The sequence below is a fragment of the Gymnogyps californianus genome, chromosome 1 (genome assembly GCF_018139145.2).
Source record: "Gymnogyps californianus isolate 813 chromosome 1, ASM1813914v2, whole genome shotgun sequence".
NCBI lineage: Eukaryota > Metazoa > Chordata > Aves > Accipitriformes > Cathartidae > Gymnogyps > Gymnogyps californianus.
This window is the reverse complement of record NC_059471.1, coordinates 29,223,325-29,249,007: the sequence shown is the minus strand read 5'-3', so window position 1 is coordinate 29,249,007 and position 25,683 is coordinate 29,223,325. Positions and strand designations below refer to the sequence as shown.

Below are 25,683 nucleotides of genomic sequence, written 5' to 3'. Positions count from 1 at the left end.
TTTAAAAAAAACAAAACAAAACAAAATATTTTTACTGTAAGCACTGGTAGGAAAACAAAAAACAGTGAAACAGTAGAGCATCTTCCCCACAGGGACATGTATAGGCACCTACGGCATGTTTGAAAAGTGTCTGTGCTGTGAAAGTAATCTCTACACATATAAAGAGATTTTACAGTTTTGAAACTGATTTATAATTATATTTGAGACAGTGGTGTCAATGTTTGCTAAGGAGAGCTCAAATATAATACTAAGAGGAAGAGAGAATAGGAAGACCTGCCCAATGCTTTAAGCACAATTCTTTTCCTCACTGACTTGTTTTTCATTTTTACATTAGGAGGGTTTGAACCTGTGTTGGAAACAGCTTTATATTTAAGTCAATGAAAGTAAGTGGTTATTTCACATTGTTTAGCACAGTAATTCTTCTTCTTTCAGAAGATCTAATCTTCTTTTAGATTAGACTATAAAACTCCGGTTTGCTTACTTCAGAGTCCCACAGTTGAGCAACACAGCACCCCAGGATCGGATTCAGTGCACCAAAGCCATTGATTCCTACTGTCCTGACTCAAAAAAGTGTTAAGGGATGAATTTGACATTCACAGTGATAAAGTTACTGCAAGCTTTGGTAAAGATGTTAAAGTGAAAAAAGGGTTGTTCAGCACCTTGATTTCTCATTAAACTAGAGCAAAGAGGGAAATTAAAACCAATTCAAAACATGAATACAAATTTACATTAAAATTCAAGCTATTACAAATCTTCTTAGTTCAAGTCCTTTTGTCATCAGAAAAGGTTATTTATATAATAGCAAATAGAAGCCCCACATTTTAAGGCCATTTTCCACTTTCACCATTTAAACTTTTGGCTCCATTTTAAGCAACCAGCAAGCTGGGGTTAACTTATGCAATAAACTCACTCCATTCAGCCATGCTGGAGTCACACCAGTGCTAGGTCTGCTCTCAGTCACACCATGGTAAATACCACCTTCACTCACACTGGCATAAATTCTTCACTCTGTCAGAGGGAAGAGACAGACAACTGCCCAACTGTCAGGAGCTTCATGGGGTCCTGCAAGGTATCCACAGGAAAATGATATGCTAACTTGGACCAGGAATTGCTCTGCCTTTGGGGACTTCAATAGGAACGGAAAAGTTCCTGGTGACTTAAAGGAGTTTGTCCCAAGCAGGAATATCTGTAAACATAATAATAACTCATAGAAGATATCTTGTGCAAAGAAAGGGGAAAAAAGAGCTCATATGGAGCAAAAGAGAAAATCTAGGAGAGCGGTGGGAATGGCAGAACAAGTTTAGCAATGGAAATGTGCATCAAAAGGATGCAATACCTGAAAGCAAGTGAAAATCTTTGCAAGAGAACTTTCTGAGAGTTATAGTCAGTGAAACACTGAAGCATTTTTGGTCCAAGGAGACGCACATGAATCCTAAATACAAAGCGCTCTCACAGTGACATGACTAGTTAGGATTCTGTGTAAAAATACAACTTCCGACCACAGAGCTCCTTGATGCCATGGCTATTTTCACTTGGACACAGAAACTAATATTTGGCAGCTCTGAATATACTTTTGCTTCATGTGTTCTTGAAAGAATAAAGTTAAAAAGAGTGAAAAGTATGAAATTTGGTGCCCAGCAAACAGTCCAGAAGAGAGAAACTCTTTTAGACTCTGAAAATTACAATTTTACATTATTTCACTAATTGCTGTGTGCAAAGGAGCCAGTTCATTATAGAGCCACAGATTATTTCTGTGACTAGAAATAACTGGTGACCTGAAAAAAATCCACAATCCATACAACCTCACATCGAGCTGACTTGCAATCGTTTTCTGAACTGAAGGAATGACTTCACTTACAATCTTGAAGCTCTTGATGAAATAAGTCAGTCCCTCCCGTCACTGGTGAGGAGGAACATTTCCTCCTGTACTAAGAATACAGTGTTTCAGATGTACTGTTCTTCATCTCCTCCATTCATGAGCAATGACCACTTGTCCCCTTCCTCCTCAACAAAACCATTACGTCTCAGCAGCTTGTCTGTAGTCAAGGAAGAAAGAGACACTTGGCTAATCTGATCCCAAGGAGCTGGTCTGGATGAATCTCTCCTCCTATCATCCATTCCAATATGAACACTGATTTGGGAAGGAGTAAGTGGCTTCATGCGGCCTTGAGCTTGTGCTTCGTAACTTTCTGTGTCTGGCTTCTTATAACTAAGAAGAGAAAGAGAAAAGATGTTTAGTACCAAGAGCTCAATGAGTAGAAGCGTCTTTGGCATTGGAACAAATCAGAAGTTTCTGATAACCTAAATGTTACCTGCACTTCAGACTCAATGTTAATGGCTAAGAGTACTGGTCACATGGCATTAAGACATTTCAATAGTAAAAGAGAGGGACTCTCAAAGTGAGGTTCTTTAATAAAAATTGTGAGTTAGCTGAATTATGAAAGGGTTTGTAGAAGACAATTGCAGGGGAATGGACCTGATGACCCAAAAATCGCTTTCTGATTCAATGTATTCTAGGTCAAAAAAAGCCCAGCAATGGCAAGTATGCATGATCTTCTTCACATATATGTATTACTGTGTTCTTTGGAATCTGAAGTTCTGTTCAGAAAAATTATTGTCCTACAGAGTATACTGTAATACAGCTTCCATAAGTCTGAAGCCAAATATGTTTTGAGGGGTTCTCAATATCTAACCACAATGGTGTCCGATACTTAATGTAATCGGCACAAGATCAAAAGAATTGGAGAATAAAGGAATCCATTTATAGAAATTCCTCATCCTTTGGATAGCTACACACAGAAAGTTTTTAGGATGAAAATCATGTAGTGGTAGGGCTGATTCTGCAAACAGATATGAGCATGTATGTAGTTTTTATTCTAGATTGTGGTCTTATTGAGCATTTGCAGGATCAGAAACATGATGCAGCAACAGATTTCCTGTATTAGTTTATACTATACTGTGTTATACTATACTATACACTACAGAAGACCCCAGCTCCAGTAGAAATATGTGAAGGTTTGGACTAATTTCAGACACTGTAAAAAGTCTTATTTTTGAAAGATGTTTGCTCACAATGCTGTTAAAAACAGGTCCACTGTAACTGCACCCAAAAAGGGCACCCAAAAAATGTAGCATAAAAAAATTAATAGAGTTTGAGAAATCTTGTTAGAGTTCAGAAATTCGTTCGCTTCCAAAAAAATAGAGCAAGATACTTTATCTGTAGCAAGGTGCAAAAGAATAAATACACTGTTTCTCTGTTTCTCTCTGGCTAAATTAAATAGACAAAAAAATAAAACCAGGTACAAATCTTTTAAAAAACATCTACTGCTACATTATGAAGAACTATCTTTTGAATGATTTGTTCACTTGATATTCACAGCAAAACCAATGCTGATCATTACCTCACTTGGTATTGAACGAGATCGCCAACACAGGTGCCCAGGTGGCATCCAGTCACACTTTTAGCTGCTAGTTAAAGAATGCTGAGTACTGTCTTAGTCCAGGTGTGTTCATAATAGTGACACCTGTCTCTTTTGGAGCCAAGGATTAGACAGAACAACCCCAAGCTAAAGGACTGTCAGGTACTTTTAGGTATACAAAGCCCAAAGTAACATCTCACTTGAGTCCCAGCAGCGGTGCTGCCTATGGTTCCCCGACTGATTAGCATAAGACAACTTGCCATTTCAGCTGCAGGGAAGACAGCACGACAGACACAGAAGAAGCTGCCATTGCAGCTGATCCCATCCAAGGCTGAAGCACGAGGCCAACAGGCATGAACACACCTAGCAAAAAAACATATGGACATGAGCCAGAGCCGCCTGTCCCAATACAGACATTTCTGTCCCTGCACATCATAGAACAGATCAGCAGTTCTACAATATGACTTGCTGAGACCTCCATAAACACAACTAGATTGACATATATTTACTCACTTATTTCTAAATATGTCCCTTCCGTTGCAAGGGATGACCTTTGCACCAGTTCAGCTACAAGACTGCGGCCACAAGGTCAGACTATTTGTTCCTTCCAGCTATTCTGCACACATGAAACAAAGCAAAAGCAACAGGAAGACAAGGCAATAGTCCAGGCAAAGGAGGGAGAAGCTACTCATAAAGAAAAAGACGAATGCTTGAAGTAAGTTTTAAGGAGAAATTTGGAGCATGAGAAGATGTCTGACAGAAGCCGAGAGAATGCAAGTAGTAGGAGAGAAAATGTGTGATTCAGGGTGAATAAAAGAGAGAGCACACAGAAGTGGGATGGTATGTCTGCTTAGAGCTGGGTTTGAATATACAGAAACTAATTCCCAAGTACTGCTACGTGAAATAAGAGCATGGTTTTAATTTCATCATATGAGAATTTATTCCTAAGAGTTTAAAATTTGGGGAACAAAGATTTTTTTCTACGACATGAAAAAAAGAAAAAGAACGTATTTATTTTGTTCTCCTTCTGCCAAGTTTTAAATACTCTAGGAACCCCTCTTTGGTTCCTTGAGCAGGAAATCCTGCGAGAGGCACCACAGAGCTCAACTGTGCTGCTGTCTTCGACAAGCTGAGCTCTGGCAGTCACTTACCTGCTGCTATGGGTATTCCAAGCAGATTATAAATTAAGGCAAGAATCAGATTTATTCGTATTCTTCGAACTGTTCTCTTTGATAAGTGAATACTGGCAACTACATCCAGCAAGTCGTTCTGCAAGACAGAAGAGCATTGAAAGTTTTCCACATGCAGACTTCAGAATACCAAACCAAAAAGAAGAGTGTCAGTGATAAAAGAGGACAGGTCAAAACTGTAGTGCTCACTCGGATAAGAACAACATCTGCTGCTTCAATGGCAACATCGGTGCCCGTTCCAATTGCAATTCCAACGTCGGCCCTGGCTAGTGCTGGGGAATCATTGACTCCATCACCAACCATCGCAACCTTCCTCCTCCCGTTTTGGAGCTCCTGGACCTTTGCAACCTTGTGAGAAGGAAGAACCTCAGCAAAGACTTTTTTGATCCCAACCTATGTACAAAGAAAGAAACACACCCAGTTGGTGATATGCTTCATGCTGAAAGGAAGCGCCATTTGCTGTTCTGGGTGAAGGGGAAACAAAGGAAGATCAACCAAACTGATTCCAGTGGAGGCAACACTTGCAACCTACACAGAAAGCTGAAGAGCAACATGCCTTTGGCATAAGAAAGGGACTGATTACAGCCCCCTCCATCTTTACTGCAGAAATGCTGGCAAACCATGCTCTATGCTAAGCATCATGCCCCGCAAGGCTTCTGAAGCTCTGCTGCCCTGGCAATAAAGGTTTGATCGTTAAAAGAGCCAGTTTTCAGCTAATCATGCTGCTTGACGCACCAAAAAAAGTCTCAGTGAAATCATAGAATCATAGAATCGTTTAGGTTGAAAAAGACCTCTAAGATCAAGTCCAACCATTAACCTAACACTGCCAAGTCCATCACAAAATCATGTCCCTAAGCACCACATCTACACGTCTTTTAAATACCTCCAGGGATGGTGACTCAACCACTTCCCTGGGCAGCCTGTTCCAATGCTTGATAACCCTTTCAGTGAAGAAATTTTTCCTCATATCCAATCTAAACCTCCCCTGGCACAAATTGAGGCCATTTCCTCTTGTCCTATCACTTGTTACTTAGGAAAAGAGACCAACACCCACCTTGCTACAACCTCCTTTCAGGTAGTTGTAGAGAGCGATAAGGTCTCCCCTCAGCCTCCTTTTCTCCAGACTAAACAACCCCTGTTCCCTCAGCCGCTCGTCACAGGACCTGTTCTCTAGACCTTTCACCAGCTTCATTGCCCTTCTTTGGACATGTTCCAGCACCTCAATGTCTTTCTTGTAGTGAGGGGCCCAAAATTGAACACAGTATTCGAGGTGGGCCTTCACCAGTGCCGAGTACAGGGGGACAATCACTTCCCTAGTCCTGCTGGCCACACTGTTTCTGATACAAGCCAGGTTACTGTTGGCCTTCTTGGCCACCTGGGCACACTGCTGGCTCATATTCAGCCGGCTGTTGACCAATACCCCCAGGTCCTTTTCTGCCGGGCAGCTTTCCAGCCACTCTTCCCCAAGCCTGTAGCGTTGCATGGGGTTGTTGTGACCCAAGTGCAGGACCCAGCACTTGGCCTTGTTGAACCTCATACAATTGGCTTTGGCCCATCGATCCAGCCTGTCCAGATCTCTCTGTAGAGCCTTCCTACCCTCAAGCAGATAATGCAGAACAGGAACCATATATGATCAGGCAGTTACACTAGGGGAAACACAGAAATGCCAAATATGTGCAAGTCGCAGGGATACTGTGAAAATAAAGCAGATGGCTGGCTAAATGCTTCTACCCATCCACATCTCAACTAATATGGAGTTGCTACCAATGGCTTTAGCGCTGTAGTTGAAAAACAGGTGGGTATACTAAAGAGAGCTGGTATAATGCCCCTGGTTTGGCTGCCTCACCAGGCAGAGATCAGCTTTTCACTACACAAGGTAGAAGCACTCTTTCAACCTTTCAAAAAGTAACATTTTTAAAAGTTTGTAGGACTGGCTTAGCATTTTTCCATTGGAAAGGGAGTAAGTGCCAAAAATTCAATGAAAATGTAGGTTGGCACAGACTAAGCTTGTTTGAAAACTTCACCTGAGTGCCTGGAACCATAAATGGAAGCTTGTTTCTGAAAGACTTCTTCTCTTAACAAAAAAAGTTGGTTGGGAAAGCACTTTACCACAATTGAACACAAAAGTGAAAGCATGAAACAAAATAGGAGAAGGATTAAAGCATCACACTGAGAAATAAAATAGACCTCACAACATACGAGAACATGCATACCACAGTGCTGGCTGAGTTAGCTGTGCGGTGGGATACCTGAGGAAAGCAAGGTGGCACACGATAGATTAGAAGTAGACCGATGCAAAGGGAAAGAGGGAAATTAAGATGGAGAGGGTGGAAATGTAGCAAGGTAGAGTGAGAATTTGGCTTTGCCTTTGAAGCAACGTTTATAGTTTGAGATCAAGGAAATCTCTTATAAACCCAACCTCTTTTAGACTGCTATGCTTCTTAACAATAATTCTTATTGTTATTACTATGTTACCCTTAAAGATAATGACAAATCCCCACTTCCCTTATTGGGAACAGGACTGGACCTTAAAGGAACTTTCCTTCGTGACTAACCAAACACGACTGCCCTTCAGTGAAGGGAAGCAGGAGGCTTCAGTTCAGCAACAGACTAATTACTGCAAGAAACTCTGTACCTCTGGAGAAGTACTGACTGCTTGTCTCCAGTGGATCTTAATGCAGCCACTGGCCTTTACTATGCCATAGGACCTGACCTGATTTTCAGTCCAATTCAAGAAAAGTTAGTCTTCATTTAACGTATCCAGGGAAACTCTGAGTTCCTGCTCTGAATTCACTGGGGTAAGCAGAGTTTTAGAACCTCATCATGTATTTTTTTGAAATGCAAAGAAGCAGATACCTGAGTAGCAATGGCTTTTGCAGTTTTTCTGTTGTCCCCCGTTATCAGCACCACATCTATTCCCATGTTTTTCAGCGTGTGCACAGCAAGGGCTGCCTCCTGCTTGACAGTGTCTGCTATTGCAATCATTCCACGCAACACGCCTGCACAAAGAAATGTCCTCTGTTAGAGAGAGCTGTGGAGCAAAGTGGCGGCAAAAGAACAGGACTTCCTCTCCATCACACCATGGCAGCTTGTGAAATAACACATTCTGGGCAATATTGACACTCATAAGCCTGAATAGCTGTCTACAGTTTTCTAAGTTATGGTCTCTTTCTTACACACACACACACTTTTGTCATTTATCTGTTTCAGATAGAACAACAAACACCTTTGATATTTAGGGACCAGGAGGAGGGGGAGAAGAGGAGGGTAACTTTTAAACATGCCTGACTTCTAGGTTTTATGGTATGGACAACTACGATACTGGGCCAGAGAAAGTTTTGCTATTTGTGCCCAGGTCAGATGTTGAAGCCACTCCTCCAGGAGGAAGTATATAGAGTATCTGGTTTTATGTCCCCTAATCTTTCAGGGTTGGATCTCTATTATAATTAATTACTTTCATACAGAAGGTTGCACCTGCCTTCCAACACATTGACTCAAAGGTGCATCCACGTTTCCTTCACGTGACTTACAAAAATCTCACATTGGTTTACCATTGCATGTTACCTTTCAAAAGTAGGGACTTCAGTAGGTTTTGCACCCCTGTATCTCTGTTTGCTATCACTAGCAGACATAGGAACACCAGCTGTACATCAGGGCCCTTATTTCCATGTTAAGGGCACTTGATTTTGCTGGACTGCTGATGGAGCCCAGGCTGAGACATGCAAATGCCTCTCAAAATTGCTCTCTAGGAGCACTAAGAATATTTATTCAGTAATTGAATCAGAGGCCCCATTTCAAGATCACAGATGCACTGGCAATCTATCACCATTACAGCAGTTTCTCATATTCAGGTATTGTCTGGGATCTCTTTCTGCATAGTGCAGAACAGAACCCCTCTGGCAAAACTCATTTAGTCTAATCTATTATACTTTAATGATCTAATGAATCATCATGTTTATTCAAGAAATGTTTTGAAATAGGTTGGCCTGTGATCCTTAAGTGATGTAAAGTCAGGATGGGACATGGCACTGCACTGGCACTGCTTTTCTGAACAACAGTCCTAGACAACAGGAGGTTCCGAAATTAATACTTAAATTAAAAACTACCCAAGAAAATCTTATAAACACTGTTCTGAGGTGAAAGCTTCTTTTAAAAACACCTTGATACTTTGCAGTTCACAAGCAGTTCTGCACTAAAAGATTAGTAGTTTCTTGACACTAAGCCACTGATCAACTGCTCCAGAGTTTGTTTTTATCCATTTCATCGTAGGATCAACTGATATTTATCAAGTCACTCCAAAGAACAGCAGTTACCATCTATAGCCACTAGTATGGCAGTCTGTCCTTTCGTTTCATGGTCTGTCATTGCATCATTTACGTCATTTGCAATATGCAAGCCATTGCGTCGCATCCACTCACGATTTCCAATCAACACCGAGTATGTATGAGAAGTTGATGGACCTTTGTGCACAGACAAAAAGAAAAAAGAGCAACTCAAAAATAGTGAACACAAGCCAGAGATGTTTGAGGATGACAATGTCAGGCTGCATTAGCTATAGAAAGATATTCTGAAGAGGTTTTCCTAATTTATTTTTTTGTGTGTTCCAGACTGGCAATAGTCACGCCCAAGACACAAACAGAATGAGGCTTGTTGAAGTGCTGCTGTCATGGCCAAACACAAATGCGTAGGCACTAGCTGAAGACAGCCTCATAAAACTTTTCTCCTTCATGACTCAATCTGTGCCTGTTTATACACAGAACTGCGTCATGAACTTAATGGAAGTATTTGCCTGTATTTGCCTTTGCCAGTTGACATTGTTTTTCTGAATAAGTGCAGTATGCACATTTCGTAAATGCCATGCTGCTTTGTTCTCACAACTAATGACTTCTTTCAAATATAAAGGCTATTTCTGGTAAGAAAAAAGTAGTTTTGTTCTACCAAACAATGAAACAGTACGTAGAGCACCTCATGAATTCAATCCAATTTCACAAGAGCCGAATGAAGCAGGTGAGAAAATACTACATTAACACCATTCACACATGGCACAGTTCTGATGATTAAAGTTCTTATTTTATTTAATTCTTCTAATAGCTTTCTCAAAAAGGTCAGGAGAGCCACAGCCTTCTGAAGAGAACTGATGAGCTTCTTAAGGAAGGTTTTAAATGCTTTTTCCTTTTCTCCTACACTACAGAACAGCAAAGTGGCTTCCACAGAGCCTGAAACAAAGGCAAATGTATTGGCCTAATCAAAAACATCAGGCGCTGAAACTCGGTTTGCAGATATAACACGTTTTATTGTGCATCTGCTGAATAGATTTTTTTTTAAATTAAGTGCCTTGAAAGATATATGAACAGAAAACAAAAGGTCCAAGTTAATATGGAACTAAAGGATAGGATATAAAAAGTTGCAGTAAGATAACATATGTTAAAGGTAACTAACTGCTCTAAATGGGAAGATAATGCTAATTGGCAAACTTTGCTCTCTGCTGGACCATTCCTCTATCTGAAAGGAACATTGCTGGATATGCCTTATTGCCTAGGTATTGTATGGACTTTTTGAGTACCCATCACTGTAGCATCTAAATTCTTATTTAGGTTTCTGAATTGCAGAGAGATCGAGAGTAGGGGAAAGAGAGAGCTTCAATTTTTGTTAAGGCACATTTTTGTCCCTCATGTTCTTTGCCTCCTTCTGCCATAAATCCACCTTTCTGTTGTTCCTAGTCTGATAGGATTGTTTTACAGTGGTCGGTACTGTTGATTCATTAGCTCTCGCATTGCAACTGGCGGTCACTTCGGGGGCAGACATACCATGTGATTCCGAGAGTGTGATTAGCGCGTTATCTCCCAGAAGAGCACTGCCGTCCCTGCTCCTGTTAGCGTCCAGTTTATCAAGACCCTCCTCGGCCGTGCCTAGGACGGCCTCAACACCTCCGACTTTGCAGCTGATGCCACAGCCCGGGACTGCCTGGAAGTCAGTGCAGTATCCCAGGCTCTGAGTGCCAAGCTCCTGCAGACATAACCAGAGTTCATCATCAGTCTGTGCTGCCCACATGGGGTACAAATATTAGATAACTCCTGCCGAAAAGAGGCCTCATTCCTCCTCTTGACAATGACTGTCTGACTGAAAAGCAGCATGGAGTATCAGTAGCACAGAACTAAAACTAAGGATGTTCTGGACATGCTGTGGTTTAGACTTCTAGAAAGGGGCAGTCATACACGTCACATCCAGGTCTCAGCCCTAGCACCAGCAAACCATAAAGGACAGCTTTTTCTGGTAGTTCAAGGATGAAGCAGTTACATTGGTGGTTCATGACCTCAGCCAAGACTAGGAACTAAAGAGAAAAACTATAACAATAAGCCATACAGCTTCTGAAAAGATGCAACTTCTAATTAACCTCACAGACAACTGGCTGTGGGGCATCAGGCGTTTAATACATATGTAAAAGTACAGTGAAAAACTCTATCTAATTCCTGGAGTGATCTAGCTGGATGACAAGGAAACTGGGTCTTTCTGTTGAGCTAGAGAGAGAAGCCAGTAAGTACCTTCAAGATGAGAAAAGGGATTACCAGGACCCTATGAGTTACAAAAAGAATGGAGAAAATATTCATTTATAAACAAGTTATTCTGGGTTGTCTCTGGAAGTTGAAATTACAGTGACCTTCTTACAACACAGGGAAGATAAGGCAGGTGGTAAGAACATTAGCAAACAGTATAGCATTGCAATTCATATAAGTCATGATCCATTAATAACTGGTGCATGGGATGACTACAGAAGTGTCAGGGTACTAACACAAATTTGAAAACAGAAAATGTAAAATATGAGTGGCAATTGAATCATTACCCATACTCTCTTTTTCGTTCTAAATTTATATGTTAACTTCTAAATTTTACCACTGAAAGATCTATCACTAATAAGTTTGATATATTCTTGCCAATGAATTTTTCCATAAATCAATTAATGACTTGTCTTAGCAGAAATAAATTGTTTATTTAAACCAGGCTTCCTATTTGGTTACTATTTGTGCTTTCATTCTTCCTGAAACATTTGAGGAACATATGCAATATATAAATGACCTTTGAGGATTTGCAAAATTGCAAAGACTTGAGTGATCTATTAATTAATTTGTGAAACTCACAAATATCACAGTTTAATATTCAGGTTTTAAAGCTTTTTGCCTAATCTATTCAGATAAACAAGTGACTAATAGAAGTGACTACAGTCAGGTAACATATGAAATGTTACCACACACATTTGCTTCATGATGCTATTTTAAGCATAAGTATTCCTCCTGCACATATTCCACAATCCTTATTTTCCCACTAGTTCAGGAAAAACTTTGTAAGATCTTGCTTGAGAACTCCACAGCATTACCAGAAAAGCAAAGCTTAGAATATGCCTTCTGGTATTGTCCAGACTAAGATGCACAATCATAAAATCTCCCAGCTTTCCAGCCTGTTACTTTTCAGGCAGGCCTGACCCTCTGGGACTTGCTCATTTTATACAACATTGCTGCATTTGCACAGATCCTTTCAGGCCTTAGATGAAATAGGAAGGCTAAGTACCTCTTTGCAATATTTAGTGACTGCCACTCCTAAAGGATGCTCGCTGCTGGCTTCTGCAGTGCCAACCACCGCCAGTACCTTCTTCAGAGAGAGCACAGCTGTGTCTCCCAGCAAAAGCACCCTCATGACTTTAGGAACTCCGCAGGTGATGGTCCCAGTTTTATCAAACATCACAGTCTTGATCTACAAGAAATAAACCAGAGTTACTGCCTAAGGTCTGCAAGCATAGGGATGCTCATATGCTTTAGGCACATAAATACAGGCAAGACCTTAATAATCAGTTGACTATATCCACACCAAGACATAATAAACCTACAAAAGTAGGGATTCCTGTATGTACCTTCAACTATCTGTACAGTAAGTCTCCTTATGCTTTCTTATTCATTCCCCATACGGTGATTTCACTGAAGGTACATCATCATCCTGTACCTATATGAGGATCTCAGACAACAGAGTCATTGTAGGACTTGTACTGTCCTTTGTGTGTGCATGTATGTATTCACATGCAGGATTCATGTAATGGCACCTTAATCACTTTTACCACAACGTATATGATGCAAGGAGGGCTTTTACGAATGCTCTTCTAAACAATTAACAATAGCACTGAGGAAAGAGGACTCAGGAAGTTATTTCGTGATAGATCAGGTGGGAAGAGTGCAAGAAGATGCAAGAATGTTGTTCCAGACACAACAACCTAACCAAAACCAACCTCATGCTATTCACCAAATGCAGTAATCACTTGTTAGCCAGCCCAATGGGTCTTGAGGAATTGGGAATGAACCAAAAAACACAGCCCCACATACACTGAAACCCAAAGCTAAAGTCAATTCTAATCCTGAAAATAAACATAGCACAGAGAAAGACAAGAACTAAAAAACTCAGCAAAGTAGGCACTATTTCAATTCCCAGCTATTCCAATCCACCAACCTTGCAGAATCCAGCAGGTCACCTAATTTTCCAAGCTCTGACCCTAGCCTCGCTTAGATTCAAAAGATAAAAAGTCCTGACACTAATTAGCAGTCATTTTTTGGTTTTTTGCAGAGCCTTGGAAAAACTTCTGTCCTATGCTTTATAATGTCCAGTAAGAACAAGAATTACCAGTCTGATTAACTTATTCTTATCATCCTTTTCACTTAAAATGTTCTGCATACGTCTAATTCAGTCTACCATAGCATGGTTTAAACTCATATTCTTTTCACTGGCTGTGGACGTGTCAAACCTCTTCCTCCTTCAATCTGCTTGTCCTCTTTTCATCAGTTTTCTGTCTTTGAAGGGCTTTTCTGCCTCTCTTCCATCTTTTTTCTATACACTAAAACAACTTCAAATCATTCTGTTTTTCTCTTACATCCTACATTTTAAACTACTGATCATGAACAATATACATTTCACAACAGCCCTCTGAGGAAAGAAGGAAAACACTGGATTATTCAGCTCTTTTGCAGAAGAGGTAAAGAGAGCGCAAAAGTAGAAACCTGTGAGGTCATGCAGAAGATTAGCAGCCTCACTGGCATGAGATTGCAGGAACTGTTGGCTCTCAACACTTTGCTGTGACTACTTTGAAGAAAGAAGGTCAGATCTGTCTTCTTTACCTTAATGAGCAGCAACCAATAGAAAAAAAACCAAACAACATTCTGCAGTCTTTCTCTGGACCAGCAGGATTTCCTGGGAAATTGTATTTCATGTAGCAACAGCTGGGTAAGCTACAAAAGTACAGAATGAACTATTAACCTTGTGTGCCATTTCCAGGGGTTTTCCGCCTTTGATGAGAATACCATTCTGCGCAGCAACTCCTGTGCCCACCATCACAGCTGTGGGGGTAGCCAAGCCTAAAGAACAGGGGCATGCAATGCTCAGCACAGTGATTGAGGTTTGAAACGCAAACCTCAGTATTAGTTCAGCTTTTGAAACATGTTTGTTCTGATTCTGCAAGAAACGGGAAGAGAGGGGGGGGGGGAAAGAAAGATGTATGATTGCTGATAGAAGATAACATAGATGTACAATCAATCATAGTCATTTCAAAAAACACATTTACCTGGAAACCTCCAGTATAGGAAAGCAATCTATTATTGTTACTGTAATGGTAGAAAAAGGTCAATGTTATGAATTGTTTATGGCAGTATTTTCTGGATTTTTTGCTGCCTAAGCACACATATGCTTGACTCTGCTCTCTGGCTCCCGGATGATAATATAACTTGTTGGCATTTCCTTTATAGCTTAGCAAAGAACCCTATTTCCAGGTACACAGATCCCCACAGTTGCTGAGCATAGCAAATACACATCCTAAAGATAACAGAAGAAAGCCAAAACCACTATCTGCCATCAGGAACAAGGACATCCAAAAAAATTTCAGGCATGATAGGAACGGCTCGGCTCCTTGCAATGCAGCTATAGATCATGTTCGGTCCAGAAAGACTGCCAATAATTTCAGTTTGTAGGAATCCATGCAGAACTGAGGGGTAAATGCAAAGGTATATTTATACCTGCAGATAGATAGATTTTATTTAGTATAATTATCTGCTCTCTGTAGAAAACACCACATTGTACAAAAGTATTTGCCAGGTTGCAACATCAAACCCTACACAGAGAAGGTATGTTAATTATACTGGAAGATATCTTAACACCAAAATGCAGCTCTTAATGACATTACTTACAGGAAAATATTTTTGAATAACATCAAAATTTATAAAACCAATTGTGATCCATACTATCAACGTGACTGTTGAAATGATGATGATAAATGGAACAAAATATCCACTAAACTTATCTGCGAGTTGCTGGATGGGTGCCTATAAAAAAGAAAAACAGGTATTTGCATGTTCATGTTCAAAACACATAAATATGCAGAGTTCATGAAAATACCTAGTAGTCTTTATCTGATTCTTTTTTGAAGTCTGGAAAAACACACAGTTTGCTGAACAAGTTAATATATCAAAATACAGAATCTTTTTCTTATTTAATCAAAATCTGTGAATAAAATTTTCTTTTCTATTATTTTTACCTTTGACATTTGAGCTTCTTCCACCAATTTCACGATTTGTGCCAGAGTGGTATCATTACCAACATGAGTTGCATTAACAAGAACTGAGCCATGTGCATTTATAGAACCAGCAATCACTGTGCTCCCAGGCTTTTTAGTGACTGGCATAGCTTCCCCTAGAAAGAAAAGGTAAGAATAAATAAGCCAATACCCCTAATAACAGTGAACATAGTCCATTAGCACACAGCTTGTTGTATGCTAGCACAATCAGTATGCTAAGCAATAATGACCAGAAATAGCATATTGTATATGTCTGTCTAGTAAAGACAGGTGTAAGTGGTGTCATACTTCTATAAACCTTTTTCTAGGTTTAGTTTCAAAGCAAATGCTGTTTCCTCGGTCCTAACTCTCCAGTATGCCATCCCTCAAAAGGGCCAGCAGCAAATTGGTTGTAAAAGGAACTTCTAGGAATTTCTCCAATTAACACTTTGCATAGCCATGGGAGTTTGAGCAATCTGTCTTTGTTTCCACCACCCTCAGTTTTCAAAGACTAGAAAAATTGTCTCTGTGGCTAAGCTCCTGTTCTTATGCTGCCTCTCCAAGAATACTAGCTCTACAAAATCTTTATTTTCTCTCTTTTTAGGGTTAGTGATAATGACTGGTTCTCTTAAACTAAGGGTGTCCCTGTTCCCCAAGCAAAGTAAATACATAACTAAAACAAGTAAGCCAATGCCAATGTAAAGTTTTTATATTCTTTACCTTATTTATAACAATTGCACGATGCATTAAATCCTTATATTTACAAAACGAAATGAAAATTTCAGAAGCTCTGAAAAAGTCCCATGACCCTTAATGAGCATCAAGTTGTGAGGCTTTCCTTCCCTCTTCTTGCTCACTGGGAGATCCCTGTCAGAAGCCCTGTTCAGTGCCCATGCATACACACCCCAACATCTCAGCAATATTTCCCCATCACCCTTTAGAAGTTATGTCTGAGAAGGTACCATCTCTACAAATACATTCCAGGGGAAACTCCCACCAGATCTCTGGAATAATGACAATAGTGTTTAGACCCTACCCATCCCATCAGTACGTTAGTAAAAGTGACCAAACTGAGTGGAAATTCTTCAGCTTTTTAGGGTGTGTGCAGACATGGGATTTGGATTCAAGCTCACAAAGGCTAGGCACAGCGTCCATTAAGGTGGGAAGTTATTCAGACAGCAGCTTTTGGATTGGGTCTGCTCTCTTTTCTTGTAAGAAAGTGTTCTAGAAGATTTCACTTCTTTGCATAAGTGTAAGGGAAGTTACCAGTAATGAGAGACTCATCTGCCATAGAACTGCCTTCAATGACCTTTCCATCCACCGGGAACTTTCCACCAGGAACAACCTTTACAATATCACCCCTTTGAACCAGTTCGACAGCTACCTGCTCCTCCCTGCAAAAGACACGAGTAGAACAGACAGATTATTTACACCATCAGCTTCAAAAGAATAATAATGCTTTCACATTAACTGCATCAACCCTAGTCTGTGTTCCCAGGCAGGCTGAAGGGGTTTTGGTTCATAAATATATACCTGATGATAGAGTGGTCAGGTCCAAGAGTCACCACAGTGGCTTCTGTGGCTTGAAGAGATATAAGTTTAGCAAGAGCTTCTGAGGTCTTACTCTAAGAAACAGACATAAATGTTTAAGATATATTGAGATATATAAATGTCTACTTAACACAATGAACTCTAAATGACCTTGTGTAATATAGGCTACATCAGAAACATCAGAAACATCTGACACAAAATTCCTCTGAATAGTTTTATTCTACCCTCATCATAAATACACAATAATTAGTGTGAAGATGAGTTACCTTTGCTATGTGTTCCAGCCATCTCCCAAGGGCAATGAACACAAACAGCATCGGAGGAGTGTCAAAGAAAGTGACAGGGCTTTTCTCTGCCTTTTCAATTATTGCTACCATCAGGATCACACATGAATACACATAAGCAATTGTCGTGGCCAGTACAATGAGCACATCCATATTGGCCGTCTTGTGCTTCAGTGATTTGTAAGCTTGGACGTAAAAATACCATCCACCAAGAAACTGTTGGTATAAGCATGGACAGACTCGTATTAAGATCACAGCAGCGAAAGCAGAGAGAACATGATAGTGCCTGTAGCAGAATTATAAACACGTAGTAGATAAGGGAAGGCATTGCTGTCCTATGCAAATTTTATATTGATATAACTTCAGTGGAGTAGCCTACTAGGAGGCTGACTCCACTGTCATCCTCTTACTTGCCCTCCCTTGTTCTCAAAACAACTCTGCCAGCTAAATATCATCCTTTTCCTCAGCAATGCAAAGTAAACAAGGCACAGAAGTTGAAAGGATTTACCTACAGCTACCCAATTAGTTTGCAGCTGATCAGGTATTTCTTCATTTTAACACTACCTTCCCCACTTGGAAAACTATCTGACACAAGTTTGGCAGGAGTAAGTGCTGTGAGCAATTACAGAATGGATAACTTGCAGAAAAGTGCCACTTCATTCTGGGTAGATGGTACAGACAAGAGGGCAGGGCGAATCCACTAAACCTTTCCAGTCTCCTGTCTTTATCACATCAGATTACATAAATGGGAGATGAACAGAAAGCAAACCCCTAGGAAGTACTGTGAACATACCTGAACAAAAGTGCACAGGACAAAGAAGAGAAGATTTAAAATAGATAATCCAGGAATGAGATTCTGTTCCAGCACCATAGACCCATGGTGCTCACCGTCGGGTATTAGCATATAAATCATTAGGATTAAGACAGGGATACCAAACAGTAGGCTGCACAAGAAAGACTTCCTCCACCTGAAAAGTAGAAACTGTAAATCCCTGGTCATACACCCTGCAGTACCCAGGCCAAATAGTGTGCTTGCAGTGCAGAGCTTGGGGTATTAGTACTGTACTAACACACAGCTTCAGGATATTTGGGAAAGATCCAACATGTCGCGACAGTTTCAGTGTCTCCTACATGTTCAACTGTATAGACTTCTATCAGTTAAAAACTGAAACTAATGAAAGTAATAAAAGTACTTGAACCAAATGGCAAATCGTAAAATCAAATATGCTTTACACAAGGATAAGCTAAATTAACTGAGAAGAGTCAGGGGGAGGTGAGTTACAAGAGATGATCTATACATGTTCATTAGTGAGAAAGAAAGAGAAATACTTACTGCTGTATTTCCTTTTTATGATCCAGGTTATGTGCATTTGGAACTCTTCTAGCCACGGAAGCATGAAAGCCAATTTCCTTTTTATTGAGAGGGGAGGAAAGATGAGCTAGTTTTGATTAATCTAACCATATTACTTATAACATATTTAAATGACACTACTTTTAGAAGAAATGTCGGAAAAGGACACTGTTCCATACTTAACAAATGCCAACTTCTTATTTATTTTTAGATCCTGCCAACACGAAAGGATGTTTCAGACAGTACTCAAAATGTGGACTGCAAAGGATTTCTGCTACCTATACATAGATGCAGTGTATAGATGCAGTAAGTGTCCCTGGTTTCTTAGGCACAGCAAGCTCCCACTGACAGCTGGAGTTCTGCTGCCCTCCTCCTCAAGGGAAATTTATGCCCTTTCATCTCCACTGGAATAAGTATGAGAGATGGGAAATACCACAAAAGAAGATAAAAATGTACAAGCCACTGGGCTAGTCAACCTTGCAAGCATCTCCTAAACACTACCGTTGAGTAGATACACCTTAAGTTGAAAATCAAAGTGGTTAGAATCAGTTTAAACCTGTAAAACAACAAACTGCAGGGCAAAGCATCCCAGAAACATATATATGCAAAAAGCCAGTTTTGACTGACGCTTCAGTGAGTTACTGCAGTAGAACCACCACCACCCCCCAAAAACCACAAAAAAACACAAAAAACCCAAAGCACACTTGCAAGCACGATACATTTAAACTTTGTCTCTGCATCATGAGATGCTCCTGTGGCAAGATGCACTTTACACTACTCTGCCAGCCTGAAGAGTCTACATGTTAACATGTTAATCACTGCTGCCACATCAATTCTGCAGTCTAGGAGCTTTTTTCTGAGTAAATACTCTAGAACGTGAAAGGCAAACAGTCCCTGCTGTCCTCCTGACTACTCACTGTGTGCGCCTCATACAGTAAGTTCTCTTCCCTTTTGGTGGGGCAGAGAAGGAAGAAGTTTTGTCCACACCTGGGTTATCACGGCAGATTTTATGATCTGTGTGGTTACCAGTAAGCCAGGATTTTTTTTCCTTTAGTGGCTGTATCACAAGCTCTTTCAGTTTAAAAAGTTCTTCTCTGAATTGATGTGGGAATAAATGCCAGTGTATACAGAGATGTGTAATACTTGTGGTATAAGCTCTTGCAAAACTTCTTTTACAGCCTCTTTCACCGGCAAGAGAAAGTAGGGTTTTTTTCTGAAGTATCAACACTTCACTGAAATGACTGGAAATCAGACACATATGATTCTACACACAGAACCGCAAAGAATGAATATATGACACTTCTACCAGATATAGATAAAAAAGGCTTCTTTTTGTAGTTTTTAGGGTGTGTTTTTAGACTAACAACCTGGGACACTATGCACTGCTGTGGAGCACAGCAGCTTCACCACAAGAGCATAAAAAGATACAGCAATTACCATGTCATCTGCAAAAGCCAGTGAAACCTCTCAAATATCAGCTGCTTTATTTCCTTTTTAACTTCACCTTATAATTGATCATACATAAAAAATTTCTAAAGCCTACCTCAATTATTTTTATAATATCTCGAGGTCCAGTAATTTCAGGATCAAACTGGATGTGAGCTTTGCAAGTAGCAAGTGCAACTGAGGCATAGAATATGCCATTTGTTCTCATGAGTTTGGATTCAATATTGTGAACACAAGAAGCACAAGTCATCCCTGTAATCTAAAGAAAAGACAATTTAGGTACAGTTAGCAGTCCCCCACATTCACCCAACATTTGTGGATGAATTTGAGACAAGGCCTCCCCATCTCCCCATGTCACAATGGTACTACTGACTATTCAAGCTCTGCTGGTACTGACCCAAGGCCTCAGCATGAAGATTCTATAGAGTTGTCTTAAATGAAACAAAGCTGAGAACATAATTATCCACTTTTATTATAAAATTCTGCAACCAGCAGTTATAGTCACAGCTATATATTTGTATAGCAGCACTCATACATTGTATTAACTGTAATAGTATAGCTAATATAGTTCTATCAACAGCTATATTAACATTGCCAAAGTCAAAATCTGCATGTGTAACCATCTCACTTAAATTTTCCTGTGGCTTCAATAAGGCATGTTCCCACTTCCTGATTTATTAGCACAACTGCAGACTGTTGTTACCTATCTTGTAGTAGCTATATGTCAGAGAATAAAAATAGACTTTTGAAGAATCTGTCCTTCACATAAACAATTTACTAATTTTACCCAAAGTTCTCAGACCTCTATACAAAGCCCCAGGCATTATCAACACGTATTTGGTGATACATTCTCAGTTGCTCAGAGCCTGTACTGTTGACTGAAGTGCCTTCACAGAAAAGTTCTGTTTCATTTCTCCTTGCTAAGAAAAGTCTATTCTTGCTAAGAAAAGTCTATTCTGTACATACAACTATCACTTTTTATTTCAGCGCCTTTGGACAGGTTATTCTAAGACAAATTGATTTTGTCTTTCCAGTAATTAAGAAAAAATAGCGTCACCAGCCAGAACTGACCTGCTGAAGCCACAACTCCTTCAACAAAAGCATTTGCAAGAAAATGATTCTTCCAGACCTGACTTTTCCAAAATCAACACATAATTTCAAATACATATGACTTACAAGAAGCTCCACATTTCCTTCTGTTTCTGCATGATCTTCTATGACAGTAGCTTCAAAACCCAAATTCTGGATCAGCTGTGCTATTTCAAGAGGCTGTATGAATTCTGGCTTGTATTTTATCTCTGCTTTACCTGCCATCAGTGCTACCAACACTGAAACAATTCCTGCAGTGGCAATAATAAAAAATATTAGACAATGTAGCTCCTTTGAGGGGAAGAAAAATAAAATATTACAAGTGATTGTCAATGAGGGCTGTAACAACTTAGAGATGTTATAAGCCTAATGATTTCTCTCTGCCTCCTTCTAGTGTTGTCCCCTAGTCACAACAGCAAAGTTTTTACTGAGATCCGGCCACACTGCGGTTCCCTTTAGCAATGAGAGGAACCGCATGAGTTACACAGGGAAGGAGGTGAGTTTTGCTATGATCTAATGAGACAAAAAGGATGTTCAGAAGCAATCTTTGCACTCATTGCTGCAAGCTCTACCCTGGACTCTCTAAGTTTGGAAAGCCCTAAACAAACCCCACAGCACAATGCTAGGCCTTTTTCTTTTCTTGTTTTTCCCTTTGGGTTTTTTTTCTTCTTTTTTAAATAAATAAACCCACAGAAATCTACATTTAGAATTAAAAAGCAAAACATAAAAATCACAGGCAAAAAAATTGTTCTGAAGTGCTAATGGTTTCTTGGATTTTTAAATCAAGGCAGTGAGACCATCACTGGGAGACTGGGGGCACAGGAATCAATAAGCAAAACCCTCCAAAGGCATGCCTACACAAATTAAATCAGACATTGCTGAGGTTCATCTGTTCATCTTCTATATGGCCAGAGGAAAGGCAGCTCCAGTCTGCAGACTTCTAACCTAATAAGCTTTGCTGTGCCTAAGCTAATATAATTACCCAGGCACTGGAGCCACACATTTGTTTGTATCTGCTTGTGCAAATGTGCCCTGAAGGGTAAGTTTCACATCACAAACGTGTCAGAGCTCTCAACAGCTCTGGAAGAGATGGATTGCTGTGTAAAGCAATAAGGTCCTGAAAACTAAATGAGAACCATTTCTCTGTTCTTGTCTTGAGACTTGTTTGAAATTTTTATCACATTACAACAACTTACTGTTACAAGTACGTCCATTGGGTTTGTCCACCAGTGCAGTAGGATAGTTAAACAGTGATATAGTTACATTAGCACTAAGAAAGAGCATTAAGTCTATTTAATCTCCAGATGTTGTACTACAGCCTCTTCCGTTAATTGCATAGAATACCTTTTCCATCCTGTAGTCCCTTATAGACTCATTATAGGAATCTTAAATTTATTACCGTCTTCTTTCTGCAAATTTCTTTCAATGGTAGACACACATGATGCACAGGTCATGCCTGTGATTTGTAAAAAACACTTTTCAGCTGTCGCTCCGCTGGGCTGGTTTGGCCCATCAAGGTGAGGACTGTCCAGAAGAGCATCCGAGGCACAGCCTTGGCGAGGAGGCTCTGGAGCTCGAGGCTGCACGGCAGCATTGCTGGCGTCAGGCTGGTGCCTACATTCTCCAGCGGCGGTATCTTGAATAAATGCACAATAAACTGAACAAATACTATTTACAGTGCGATCGGATAACGTAAAACTACAAGCAGGTCACATTTATCAATCATGCAAAGTCTCTTAGTTGTTTGAAAGGTGATAATGGTAATCTTGGTCTCTTCGTGGAAATAATACAGATTGTTACTATGTGTATAACAAATACACTCACCAGTACCACTCGCACGACCATTTAACTCTACAGAACTGGTTCTCCACTTTCAGATGGCAAATGATTCCCTCCAATTTCAATGCCTAGACCTGACAGCTACCTCCACTCAATAAAGATATATTGGTATCTAGAGGGTCATTATCCAGCACAGAGAATGCCATCCAGCCTCACATCCATTCTGTCCTTGTTGTCATCTCTGCAGGACTCATAGCACTTCATCTCAAACAAGGAAAAGGACAAGTTTCTCAACAGGTTTCTCTTTATGGCACAATATTTACACTGCAAGTACTGCAAAATGAGTAGTGGAAGGATTTGCACCACCCAGAAGACCTCCACACATACAGGCCTGTTGCAATCCTTTTTGTTCTTTACCAGATACTGAACAGACACCCAACAGCTCCAGCTGCGTTCACAAACTGCCTCCCTTGGGCAGAGGTTTGTGTAAAGGAGCAAGAGTTGCTTCTGAACAGGTTAAACACAGGGACTTCCCTCCTTTTCCACACATGGATCAGGAGGTCTCCCACCAACAAATTATAAATCAAACAAATCATAATTAAACACCACATATAGACTCCTCCTCATTTGTAGCAGTACCACAGATTCAGAGGGATTGGACCTATGAGAAAACCAAATAGGATGTGGTCTATTGCAATCAAACTAATTCGTTCCAGGTAAACTACATCAGTATCTCAAAGCAAATCTGTTGAGTTGAGGCAGATAAATATTGCCACGTTTGAAATTCGCTAGAGAGGAGATTGTGCACCATAGCAGCTTCTTAAACATTGAGTACATGTACAAAACATACAAACTGTTCTGCAGCTGACATGTAAAAGCACCTGCTCCCACCAAAGAGTACCTGCATTTCGGCACTTACCTTGCTGAAAGTAAAGCTTTGTAAAGTAGGGCTAGTAAAAATACTCAAGAAATAAAGGTCAAAGGATTAGGACACTAAAAAGAGATTTTATCTTGGTAAAAAGTGGTTTTAAATGAAAGATATTTCATTAAGTGGTTTGGGTTTTTTTAGAATTTTGGAATGTAAACAAAAACATTGATTTGATAGATCTACTCACAGCAGCCTGTAGACATAGTAGGGAACCTACTTCAGTGGGTAAGAGGATCGGCTATTTGAAGGACTTTGTACCAACTTCCAAACCTTTTGGCTTCATAAAGTAACTCAACTCTTTCACCCACTAGTGCAGTTATTAAGGGCTGAAATAAGGTGCTTCACAGCTGAAATCTCTCTCCCTTGCTGAGTGAGATCAGATCAGGCTAGTCCCTTAGAAGAGATAAAGCCAATGTGATGTTTTAAGAGTTTCTCTCCAGAAGAGAGTCTCAACGCAGATGTCGCATGGCCCAGCTTGTCACATTACCCGCAGAAGAAAAAACACTGTTACCTGTCAGCACAGAAGCATCAAACCCCATGTCTTCTATGGCAGCTCTTAACTCTTCTCCATTAGTAACAGCTGGATCATAATGTATGTTCCCAGTTCTGTCAGCTAGAGAAACTGCTATACGTTGCACTCCTTGTCTCTGTGATATGGTCCCTTCTATGGACTGTACACAGGAATTGCAGGTCATGCCATCAATCCTAATAACAGCCATGCGTGTTGTGTCTTGCAGCGGCTCTCTGAAGAGATCACATAGCCAAGCAGGTGATGGACATGCTCCCTTATTAACTTCTGAACCATTAAGGAGACATACTTTAAAGTTTCCAGGTGGAAGGGATTCAATAGCTTGCTGCAAAGCTGGCAGGGTAATTAAATTTGGGCTATACTGTACAACAGCACATTTATGCTCCAAAGACACTTTAATACTTTGTATGCCAGGAAGATCTGATATATTTCCTTCAATGTTTCTGACACAGGACTTGCAGTGCATGCCTTCTATCCGTACAGCCACCATAGCTGTGCCACTCATCTTGGCGACCGGTGGATCCACCCCATCACTCTTGAGACTTGCTGGTGTCTCCCCGGGGTTTGCATTCTGCAGGCACCCGAGATCGAGCACACCAAGCTTCAAAGGGGCTGATTTACTTTTAATGGTGCAGTCATACCCCAGGTTATTGATATGGCTCTTGAGGTCGTCAGGCTGAATGATGTAAGGATAGTAAGCAATAATTGCTTCCTGGTTACCAAGTGACACCTTGATTTTCGCCACACCGTGCAGTTTCCTAATCTTTCCTTCAATGTTGGTGACACAGGACTGGCATGTCATGCCTTCTATCCGAAGCTTAACTACTGCTTCTCTCAAGCATGACAAACTTACAGTTGCTGGTGTCAGTCTCTCTTCTGCTATGTTGGCATCAAAACCCATATCCTGAATTTCTTGGCAAATCTGTTCAGGACTTATTTCTGACTGCAGATACTTTATTACAGCGTTGTTCTCTTCAAGGGAGACTTTAATACTCACAATGCCCTTCACCTTGGGAATTCGGCCTTCTAGCGACTGCACACAAGATTGGCAAGTCATTCCCACAATGTTGACTGCCACAGTGTGTTCTTGGGAAGACGGAGAGGGCATGGTTTCAAAGCTCTCCTCATAGCCCATGTTGTCAAAAGCAAAATTGTGTTTCATTGTAGGCTCCAGCTCACAGCCAGGAGGAGAATCAGTGTTGGACAAAGCCTAACGAGTAAGAGGAAAAATAAAAATAAAATATATGTATCTTTAGTACTGTAAAAGCATCAATATTCTGCATGTGCTCTCAGGCACATACTGGAAGTGCTGTCAAGTCAGTCTATACTGCCGAAATGCTTCACAATGTTAACTTACACTTTGAATGTATTACCACTGAGCTATGCCCACAATGATGAATCAGGCCCCTGACACTTCACTTGAGCAGCAATTTAAAAAATATTCACTATGGATATAAAAGTAAAATGGTCTCAATATTCCCACCCCAATCCAATCATTTAAAACCTGAGCTCTCTGCAGCCACGGAGCACTTTCACCA

General features: G+C 40.3%; 1 protein-coding gene across 3 annotated transcripts; it reads right to left on the bottom strand.

Annotated features, from left to right (window-relative positions):
• Positions 1 to 25,310, bottom strand: ATP7B (ATPase copper transporting beta). 3 transcript variants are annotated; one of them, XM_050915005.1, is made up of 20 exons: positions 24,082 to 25,310; positions 22,309 to 22,523; positions 20,997 to 21,160; positions 19,918 to 20,079; positions 18,357 to 18,433; positions 17,817 to 17,991; positions 17,006 to 17,239; positions 16,722 to 16,813; positions 16,455 to 16,582; positions 15,171 to 15,325; positions 14,824 to 14,958; positions 13,901 to 14,095; positions 12,173 to 12,355; positions 10,465 to 10,615; positions 8,923 to 9,069; positions 7,466 to 7,608; positions 4,799 to 5,002; positions 4,571 to 4,688; positions 3,680 to 3,782; positions 1 to 2,209 (listed from the first exon to the last, which is right to left on the bottom strand). In XM_050915005.1, the coding sequence occupies exons 1-20, from the start codon at positions 25,305 to 25,307 to the stop codon at positions 1,945 to 1,947; spliced, it is 4,272 nt and encodes a 1,423-aa protein (XP_050770962.1). In that variant the 5' UTR covers positions 25,308 to 25,310; the 3' UTR covers positions 1 to 1,944. The 3 variants fall into 3 exon arrangements, with proteins under 3 accessions (XP_050770962.1, XP_050770970.1, XP_050770954.1); XM_050915013.1 differs by having other exon boundaries at positions 14,878 to 14,958; positions 22,309 to 22,545; positions 24,128 to 25,310; XM_050914997.1 differs by lacking the exons at positions 16,455 to 16,582; positions 16,722 to 16,813; positions 17,006 to 17,239; ... (3 more) ...; positions 20,997 to 21,160; positions 22,309 to 22,523 and having other exon boundaries at positions 24,128 to 25,310.
• Positions 25,311 to 25,683: the final 373 nt, after the last annotated feature.